The sequence below is a fragment of the Tetrao urogallus genome (assembly GCF_951394365.1).
Source record: "Tetrao urogallus genome assembly, chromosome: 6".
Classification (NCBI taxonomy): Eukaryota; Metazoa; Chordata; class Aves; order Galliformes; family Phasianidae; genus Tetrao; species Tetrao urogallus.
In genome coordinates this window covers 51670245-51680913 of record NC_136819.1, presented here as the reverse complement: position 1 = coordinate 51680913, position 10669 = coordinate 51670245, and the positions used below count along the sequence as shown (strand labels likewise).

At 42.6% G+C, this 10669-nt stretch overlaps 1 protein-coding gene across 1 annotated transcript; it reads left to right on the top strand.

Annotated features, from left to right (window-relative positions):
* Positions 1 to 2234: 2234 nt before the first annotated feature.
* On the top strand, positions 2235 to 8762 carry TMEM179 (transmembrane protein 179; the record flags this gene model as incomplete). The annotated part of the gene is made up of 4 exons (XM_079537199.1): positions 2235 to 2536; positions 5566 to 5703; positions 6909 to 6987; positions 8583 to 8762. 4 exons carry the CDS (start codon positions 2235 to 2237, stop codon positions 8760 to 8762), a joined length of 699 nt encoding a protein of 232 aa, XP_079393325.1.
* Positions 8763 to 10669: the final 1907 nt, after the last annotated feature.

The following is a 10669-nucleotide window of genomic DNA, read 5'->3' as shown; positions in this document are numbered from 1 at the left end:
CTTCATTACTTTGTTTGCTCTACTCTAGTACAGGTGACACAAGAAGGCAAGAAGGAATGAATGATTATTCACCTTATCTTGTGCCTTCCTTCCTTAATTGCCCCATTTAAGGACACAAAGCCTATTTAAGTCTTTTTTATAAAACACCATCACATTTATTCCACTACTGTCTTCTTTTTTTTCTTTTTTTTTTTTTCTCCAAGATTTACATGAGAGTAGAGTATGAGGGATTCAGGCAGCTGCCAAATGAGTTGCAGGTGACAAGTTTAATTTCCACCTGTGTGCACTCTCCGGCGTGTGGCTGCTTCAGCTGACCAAGCACTGTGCTTCAGTGGCTGTCAACCTACTTCAAGCAGTTGTGTTTTACATGTCTGTTAACATTTGCAAATGTCTAGCTGCATTTTCCAAAACTCCCCATTAAATGCTAGCTTGAACGTGTTGATCAGCAAGGACAACTTTGTGTGCTTTGCAAGCAACCCTCAGGTTTCACCCCTGCAGCAGTGCTCTATGGTTGCTGGTGCTGAGATTTGAACACTGGGTTTGCCAGAGGCAAAGTGCCCTTGGCATCTGCTGGCTCCTTCCGTGGGCTCCACTGCAAGCAGTAACTAAGCTTTTATGGTGCTGTTGACCTCCCAAGTGAACTTCAGACAACATTATCTGGCAAATCTGATGTATCAAGTTTCAAAGAAAATAGTTTTCCAGCTCAGTCCAGGTCTGATTTCCTTCCAGACAAAGAACAAAACCCTTTGGGAACCCAGCACTGCCTGGAATTAAGGTTAAGTGCAATAAACTTTCCTCTTTACTACCAGACTGAAATATCAGCAAAATCTTCTCTGCTATGAGTGCTTGTCTATCCCCACAGGGTCAGGCCAGCTCTCTATAACTCATCTTGTATAATTGCAATACAATTTTTGGTGATCAGGATTGTGTAGGAATCTGAAAAATGGTCTGAACAGCTGTATGACAGACAAAAGCTTTCTTCCAGAAGCAGGTTCTGCACAAAAATCACCTTTTCTTGTATGGATAGAATAGAATTTCATGACAGTGTGCATTGGAAATAAATTGCAATGAAGCTGGAATAATGGCTTCAGGAAGAATCCCAGAAGCCTCTGCCCCAAGACTGTAACCTCTTCACAGCATGGAAAAATAGATGCTTTCTGCCCAGTGGAAAACACAAGCATGAAATCCTATATGCAATGTAACTGGCACTGCAGAGCACAGTGGTCCCTATCCTGGGAATCAAGTGAGCAGTGACTGTCTCTGACAAGCAAGTGTCTTTGCTGTGTCCAGAGCCAGGGCTGGTCTAATCTTGGCTCGATGTTCAGCTTGAGCGCAGGACAACCAGTCTCAACAAAAGTTATCCTGCTTATGGTGAGCCCTTGCAATGCCTTGTATGGGGGTAACCAGCTGGGTTACCAAAAACACTCCATCTGTTGGTCCTGGGGTGGGGACCTGTACACCCTGACCCTTATTGCCATGTTGTTTGATAGATATTTGGGTTCAGCTGTGGATGTGGGGAAACAGAGAAATGGGATCCAAGAGATGATGGGACATTGCCCCCACCCACTGTGTACTCTAGGGTCTTTCACACACTCTGGGACAGAAGTGCAGGGGTGTATGTTCGATGTCTACAGAGTGTCCCAGGCATGTTTTAGCCGTATTTTTAGGAAAAAAGGGCTAGATTCTTCGGGGAGCCAGCAGCTAGGATGAGGCAGGTTTTTACAGTGGAGGAGGTGTGTCACAGCCACAAACACAGGTGACACAAGTGCCCTTTGTCACAGGGGGAACACTGAGAGCCCCAGTGGTACCCAGCCCCGCAGGGGAGGCACTGATTAATTTAACCCTCTGAGCATCAGCTGCCAGATTTCCCAGAGGAAGAGGAATTTCCTGCAAGGGCTCTCCCTCCCAGCAAAAGTCCTGAAGCCATCAGCATTCAGACAGTGGGGACAGCTCCGGCCGCGGCAGCGTGGTGCTGGAGGAGGCATCGCATTTCATTGCATTGCACTGCGCATCCTCCCACCCCACCCCCTACTGCTGCAGGCTTCCTCCCTGCATCCCTCCATCCTTCCTCCCCCTCCTCCCTGCATCACTCCCCCTCAGCATCCTCCTTCCTGCATCCCTCCTTCCTGCATCCCTCCTTCCTGCATCTCTCCTTCCTGCATCCCTCCCTCTGCCATCCCTCCCTCCCGCATCCCTCCCTTCATCCCTCCCTCTGCCTGTAAGGAGCTGCGGACATGGCTCTTAGCAATTTCCTCTTTGCTCAGTGCATCTGCTACTTCCTGGCCTTCCTCTTCAGCTTCATCGTGGTGGTGCCGCTGTCTGAGAATGGCAACGACTTCCACGGCCGATGCCTGCTCTTCACAGAGGGCATGTGGCTCAATGCCAACCTCACCGTGGAGCGGCAGCGCTTCACCGTGCAGGAGTGGGGGCCTGAGGCTGCCTGCCGCTTCAGCATCTTCACCGGGCTCCTCTCTCTGCTGCTGGCTACAGTGCAGGCCTGGCGGACCCTCTTCTTCCTCTGCAAAGGGCATGAGGAGTAAGTACTCCTGGGGAGGGCAGGGGTGCCCACCCCTCCTGTGGACTGGGGCAGATGGGAGAAGCCTGGGGACCAAACACTGAGCTCTGCACCATCTACAGCCCTGCTAAAGGAGTTAGGGTGAAGTGGTGCCTTGCCTGCACACACACCCTACATGTATTCCACTTGTGCACAGGGCAACCTCAGGAGGATGCTCCTACGCAGGGGCGTGGGGTGGGAGACAGATTTGTTGCTGTCCTTTGGTGACTGGGTGCAGCACTTGGCCGTGCCAACCATGGTGGGTATGAAGCTGCTAAGGGGGATGGGGGTGATGCTGGAAAGTACTGCCTGCCTTGATCCCTCTGCACATCCTTGAAGGAGGAGGCCTTCCCCAGGCCTATACTGGGTATGTGATAAATCTCAAAGCAATGTGTCTGTGTCTGTGGAAGGAAGGAGGGAGCGGTAGGTTGTTCCACTGTTATTTTTATTCTGCTTTTCTTGTGAACATGGCAACTATTGCAGAGAGCAGCTATCGCTTGGTAACAAGTGAGCAGAGCTGAGTGCTGTGTAGCAGCACGGCTGCTCTAGTGGATTGTTTCTCTTTTCAGACAAACCAAAATGCACCAGGCCCTGCAGAAGGAGTAGGGCCCAGTGTTCCAGGCAGCAGATCAGTGGTGCTGTGCACAGTGTTTGGCTCTCTGGTCCCTGTCTTACTACCTTTGATACAGCCCTTGGCACAGGTCACCCAGCTGGTGGGTGCTGTGGGGTATTCAAGCATCCAATTGCATGGAGGAGGGAAGGAAGGAGAACACATTGGTGGCTGGCTGGACTTGAAAAGCTATTTTTTGTTTACCACAACGAGGGTGAAGTACAAAACAGAAACTTATTTCCATATTAAAACTTACCTTAGAATAGCTAAGTATAATCATGGACAGTATATTTGAATTCATTTTCCTCTGGTCATCAAATACCTATTGGCAGTAGTTGAATCCAGACACATTTTTTCAGCTTTTTTTCAGACTTTCCCATCTCTCTGCCAGGATGCTGTGACCTGAGTGATCTTCATGCATGGTTATAGTGATGGTGATGGTGATGACAATGTTTTTTCCAGTGCAGATCAGGTACAGCACTGAGCCCTGCTTTGTTCAGAAAGTCAGAGGCACCTCCTCTGTGCTGTAAGGTAGCAAGAAAAGTGATAATCATTCCTTTTCTAGAGCTGTTATTAGTTCTAATGTCAACCTTGGTTTTATTCAAGGGTACAAGTCCATTCTTTTCTGTATCTCAGGCTGGCAAGAGCCTGCCCTAAGTTAGATATGAAACCAGGGCAGTGACAATGAACATGCAAAACTGTGGCATGCCCATACCATCTCCATCTGCTATGGAGCCTGGCACTGCAGCCATGAGCTGGTCTGTTGTAAGCCCAGTGAAACTGAAGGGGAAGAATGGTATTCATGTAAACATTAATCTAGAAGTTGGGTGCCCCAGAACCAAGCTCCCCTTACAATCTGTAAGAGCACATTTGAAACATGACTAATTTAACTTCTTTTGTACGAGCGCTGGGACGGCATGACTGCCCTTTTGAGAGAACATAGACAACTCCTTCAATGCTCCTATTAATCCAGGACCAAACATCCCAGACCAACTGGTAAATGCTGCCTCAACTCATTTTAAATAAGTCCTTATGAGGCCACATATGTTTTACGATGTGCAACCTGCAGAGTGGCTTGGGTTGCAAGGGACCTCAAAGACCATCTAGTTCCAACCACCCCTGTCATGGGCAGGGTTGGCCACCAGAAATTAAGATGATCCAGCCCAGAATATTCCTAAAACCACAAACTCAAAAATGCCTCTCAGATTTTAATTTAATGAGAAATCAGGGAAAATAAATGGCTTTTATTAGTATCATTCCCTGGAGTAAGTAGACTCCTTCTATCCCCAGCATAAAGAAAGGGGCAGTAGTGGGCAGTTTGTCATATTCATTCTTATTGAATTGAATACTTTTTTCTTGTGGAGTTGCTAGTCTTTCTGCAACTTAGAATAGGTGTTCAGTTTTTCAACAGTGAGACTTTGCAAATGTCATTTAGCAGCTTCAAGTAGCAAACAGTTTGGTCAGAAGAATGAGAAAAGGATTAGAAAGTTTTCATTACCTAGAACTCATCGTAGAATCATAGAATCATAGAATGGCCTGGGTTGAAAAGGGCCTCAAAGATCATTTTGTTTCAACCCCCCTGCCATGGGCAGGGTTCCCAACCACTAGACCAGGCTGCCTAGGAGAACTGAGGAGAGTTAGGTAGCAAAGTGATCCTCTTTCCTCATAACCCAGTCTTGAGGAAGACTGCCCATGAGACTGGAAGATGGGTGAGCAATTCCTCATGGCACCACACTGAGCATCTTCACATACCTCGCAGCACATGCTTTGGGCAGGCCCTGGTTGCACAGACTAATGGGGTTGGCATAAGCTAACATCTGGCTGGCAAAAATAATGTATTGACATCGAAGTCAGAGATATCCCAAGAGAAGCTGGCCTGCTCTGCAAATTGCCCATAAAACTGAGATTCGTGTCCTATGATACCAGTAGCTTGTGTTACATTGCTTAAAATGATTATAGCTATCAGTACTGTGTTGTTTTATTTTTAGTTTTAGTTTCTCTCTCCTAGGCAATTTTTGTCCCAGTTATCATTTTGGTCATGAAATAATTTAAACTCCAGTTGCTGCATAATTTAAGCTAATGGCATTTATTTTAACAATGGTGATTTTCATCATTACAGCAAATGAAGGCCATTCTGTGTATGAACAATTGCCACTTACTCTTTATGATTTAGAGCCACATCCTCTTATGGAAAAAAAAAATCAAAGAAGCTTAAAAGTGAGGATAATCTGACTCAAAATCATAATCCATAGATTTTCAATGTATTAGGTTGTCTTAATTAAAGCATAAGCGTTTCAAATGGAAACTGATATCTTTTTGCCTGCTATATGCCGCTTAGAGAGACTGCTGATGTTGTGTTTCAGATGTTTATGAGTTACATTTTTCTTCCCTTTTATTACAGCTCTTTCTTTTATGCCTTCCTGAATCTGCTGATCAGCGCCTTTGTGGTGTTTATCACATTTATTGCTAGCACTATAGTGAGCGTAGGATTTAACATGTGGTGTGATGCAATTACTGAAAAAGGAAGCATGCCAAATAGGTTAGTACTAAAGAATATATTTTCTTCTTTTTATTTTTTGTATATGCACAAATAAACGGTGTTGTTACAAACTGTAGTTATTACGTGCAAGGTAATCAAAGAGAAAAATAGGGAACTCCAGATTCATTTCATTTGGAACAAAGCTAGAAAACCAAGGTTTGTTGCTTTTAGTTCCCCACAAAACAAAGTATGGTTTCTGTGATGTTTCATGGTCTCTTGTTGAGTCATGAACACATGCAAAAGAAAACCAAAAAGTTTCACTTACAAAGGAGATCTGGATTTGGAAATACTTGAAGTGGGGAGAGTGGTGCTATGAGTAAGGCAGGGGACTGGGAGACAGGGTCTTGACAATAAAAAGAAAGAAAAGGCTGACATTTTATGTCATATGATATTAAATAAGTATACTACTTAAAGCATACAATAATATTGCACATTGTCATATGTTGTAAAGTGCCATAGTAAATGTTCTGTTTAGGGCTGCAACGATTAATCGAATTGTTCGAATATTCGGTTAAAAATTCAATTACAAAAAGCGTCTAATCGAATATTCGGATAAGAACCCAAGATGACCAACAGCACTGAAAAGGACAGAGAAGAGGCTGCAGAAATCAAGCAAGAGATAGAAAGACAACCTCAAAATCCTGGGAATTTTATCACATCAGTAACAGTCCAAGTCATTTGTAAAATCTGTAGGCAGCCTCTATCTTACCATCAGAGTTCCGTCTCCTTGCTGGAGCATCCGAAACAAAAACACCCATACAATCCCTTCTTCTGAGGCTTTCCCTGATGATGTCAAAAGGTAATGGAGGCTCATACAATTTGTTTCATTGAGGGGTGAAGCAGATGAGCTGGGCTGATGCATATAAGTGGGAGGCACTTGGGGAGTGGGAGAACAGGGTTTTAAGTATAGTGTTTTCATAACAGCTATTACAGTTCCATTTCATGGAAGATTGGTGTTATCACTTACATAATTACACCTTGTTTTTTAAAAGAAAGTATTTACACGCTTTTTTTTACCCTAGTTATAGAAGATTGGCAAGCAACCCAGTTACTGCACCAACTTATATATATTTTTGTAGAACTTGTCATTGTGACTGTTGGAAACACTCAGATGTTTCTTTGTTCTATGTTTGATTTGCCTGTCTGAAGATTCTGAAATAACTTTCTTTCTTCTTCCCCCATCCCCAAATGCTTTCCTTGGATAGCTGTGAAGAATTACAGGATATTGATCTTGAACTGAACTTAGAAAACTCTGCTTTCTATGACCAGTTTGCTATTGCACAGGTATGTCAGACTAGGTCATGGTTCTATTCTAGTTCATTTACCATTGGCAATTGATCTGGGATTGTTGGAGCTGAACTACAGTCCTCTGAAATCAATGGGAATGTTTCCACTGACTTCCATGTGTGGTGAATCAGCATGACTGTGAATGGTCACATTTGCATTTTATATCCAAAACAAATAGTTTTGAATGCAGGCATGTCAAAATTTGACTCTTAATCATCATGGAAAATCTACTGTTTCTGCAAAGTATGAGCTCTTCAAAGGCTCCAATGCTCTGGTGCCCTGGAGCTCTACACTGCTGTCAGGAATGAAATCAGAATCAGAATGGCTGACCTGCACAGACTGTGAGGCTGTGAGCTTTCTCTTTGTCAGAGATACCCTGAACCCCAAATTTGGTTAAGCCCATGTAGATACCTTCATATCAGGTACACTGAGGAAACCACAATACAAGATATTTGAATATATCTCATTAATGACGTGATGCTTAGGAAATAAATGGAAAGCTTCCAAGTCTCTTTATTTGGTCTTATAAATCCAGATGAGCATATTGCTTCCAAGTCCCATAGAATATTATTTACTCATGAACTGAGATAATGGTATGAATGAGCAGGGATACTTAGGAGACATTCTAAAGTACATAAGACATATAGGACCATACACCTCCATTTATATAATTGTGGCCCTTGTTTACCTAAACTGGCTATTAGGATAAACAGCTGTCCTGCTGTCTAGAAGTGTTCAAATTGTCACTTTTCTTAAAAATAAAAACTGCATTATGTCAAAGCTGAAATACAAGGATTCAATTAACCTGTTGCTGCTTTTTTTTTTTCCTGTTGTTGTTGAAGGCGTAATGAAATTAGAATGGAATTTCTGCCAGAAAACTTTACTACAAACAAGCATCCTCTGAGAAAGGGGAGGCCAACAGTGCAGTACCTCAATCAGTAGAAGTGTAGTTATTTGCACAGTTAAACAAGAGAGACTAAGCAACTTACTGCAGATCCGAGGCTTTAAGAACAGATCTCAAATGCCATGCATGTACGAGCCACCAGGCACTTGGGTGTGTTGGATGAAGTTTATTTTTCTTTCTGAATTCATGCTATTGTGAACTAATTACCCCACAATGTAACCATTCAATTCATAGTATTTTCTCAACAACATTCTGAATAGAAATGCCTCAAAATTTGTACTTCTCCACGGATAGCATGATGTTCAAAGGATTCAAGAAAAAAGTTCTGGAAAATGTATTAAAGCATATGATAACCAAAGAGAAATAATCTCAAGAATTTTAAGACAGCCAGAATGTCACATACTTGGGAAATTCAGCAGCTGAATGTGGATTATACAGAGTTCTTCACTGTTGTACTGAGTATGTTTTTGTTTCAGTTTTCCTGAAAAAACATATTGTTTGGTTGTTTTTTTTTTTCCTTTTAAGCTGAAAATAACTAGGCAGGGTTGAGGAGCAGTAGGACCAGAACCTCACAAAGAATAACTTGTAGTGACTCCATGGCCTTTGGTTTGGGTGAGATTTTGATCCTGGACATTTGATTTTGTCTTGAAACACTACTGACATTGTTATCATTTCCTTTCTTCTCTAGTTTGGTCTGTGGGCTGCCTGGCTGACTTGGCTGGGAATCACCATTCTGGCTTTCCTGAAAGTGTATCACAACTACAGACAAGAGGACCTGCTAGATAGCCTGATCCATGAGAAGGAGTTGTTGTTAGGAAGATCCTCTTCACGAACCTGTCTGCAGGATGAGAAAAGTGCCATGATCTAAAGTGTAAGCAAATTTCCAGGGCAGGATCCAGAATTTATTATTCAGTAGTGCAAGATGATGTTGAGTCAGAGTATTGAGTGTGTGAGATCTTTTCTTTTCTGAAAAAAGATATACTTGTCAATCACTTACTTCCTCACTGAAAAATTCTTGGCAGAAGTATTTATGTCAGGATATAGAGAACAAACTGCCACGTGTGCCTTTGGCGCAGCAAAATTTCTGTCCTGCACAGACATGGAGCAGCACAGCCTGTAATCTGCTGTTGTTAGCAGTGCTCCTGTATGCTATTGCTGCCTTTTGGATTGCCGTCCATTTTTGAGGACCATGCTGGCAAGAGCAGGCTACAGAGTCTGGGCTATTCCTCCAAACTGTTCTGCAACAACAACTATAACTGGAGCTGTCTCAAGGCCCTCTTCTCTCCATCTCTTCCCCTTTGACAGTAAATCTGCCCCATTCTCACTTTGTTCTGAGCGATTGCAGCTCTGGTCCAGGTACAGGCTCTTGCTGTCTCTGTTTTTGCTATGTGTGGACAACGTGCTGTTGCTACTGCTCTGATTTTGAATTTGTTTAGAACATAAGACCTATGTTCCAGATGATATTTATTATTAGATGGTGTTAATGAATTTCATGAATCCACAATATTATTACTGTCTGTTAAAAGCTGTGTGTCATTTCAAGGGGTGATGGTGGTGATGGGTTGATGGTTGGACTTAGTGATCTTAGAGGGTTTTTCCAACCTTAATGATTTTAAGAATGTTTGTGCTTTTGTTTCTTAGATTTTGGCATGACCATCATTTATTATGGCTTCTTGAAGCATAGTTTAGCTAGCAATTTCTGAAGCTTCCATACTAAGAAATTAAGCTGAGTTCATAGGATTAATGCATGTGCATTTGTAAATGTAACTTGGTCTCTAATATTGTATGCTATTCAGTTCTGAGTATTAGAGTTTACTTGTGATATTTATTTCATATAAAGTACGCAAAATTACTGTAAGCATTTGCATTGTAGGTATCTCTGTGTATCTATCAACATAGCAAGGAGCATGAACAGCTGAGTTATTCCATAGGTAGCTCTGTGCTGAATGGGCCTGTTCCCCACTCCCAGGCAGGAGTTACAGGGCTGACAAATTTTGCTGTGATAAGGGAGAACTGTTACTTTCACAAAGCTCACTCGTGATCCTGTTGTTGCTTTCGGTTTTGTTTGGCCAGCAAGTTAATGAATGAGGTGGATGAAAAGTAGGTCCAATAATTAAGCAGAATGACTCAGATGAATGTGAGATTTGCATGGCAGAGAAATAAAGTTGTGCTAAAATTAGGCAGTTATCCACATGTGCACAATGCAGAGAAAACTCTCATTCAGCAAAAAACTTCAACAAGAAGTTATGTTTCTAAGAGTATCCTGACACTTCCTGTGGCAGCTGAGCTTGAGTTGACATTGAATTTATTGCAACACAGGTGCAGATCATGTCTATCCATACTGCCTGGCAAATATGCCTAGGGAGAAGACAACAGGCTGCTACCATTTGCTGTGGTCTTGTGGGACTGTCTGATACTTAAAGTTAAGTACCTGTTTAAGTGGCTGAAACAGAATTTCATAACAAAGTCATAACAAATCCTGTTATTTGTAAGGATTTTAGGGCATAAAATCTAACAGTATGTTTAACAAGCAAATTGTTCTCATAGGTTTAGGGAAAAAAGCAAACAGCCACAGGGTGTGAAGCAATGATCTGGCCCTGTGAATGTCACTTATATACCTAGCTGGCCACAGCTATCTGTAGTGAAATCTTGTTTTTCAGTATGATCTGAGCTCAAATTAACTAATACCAATTTAAAATTCAAAGACCAAGACTACTGGAGGCTTTTTCCTCAGTTTGTCTGTTGCAGAAATGCTAAGTCATGATGCGAAGCAGT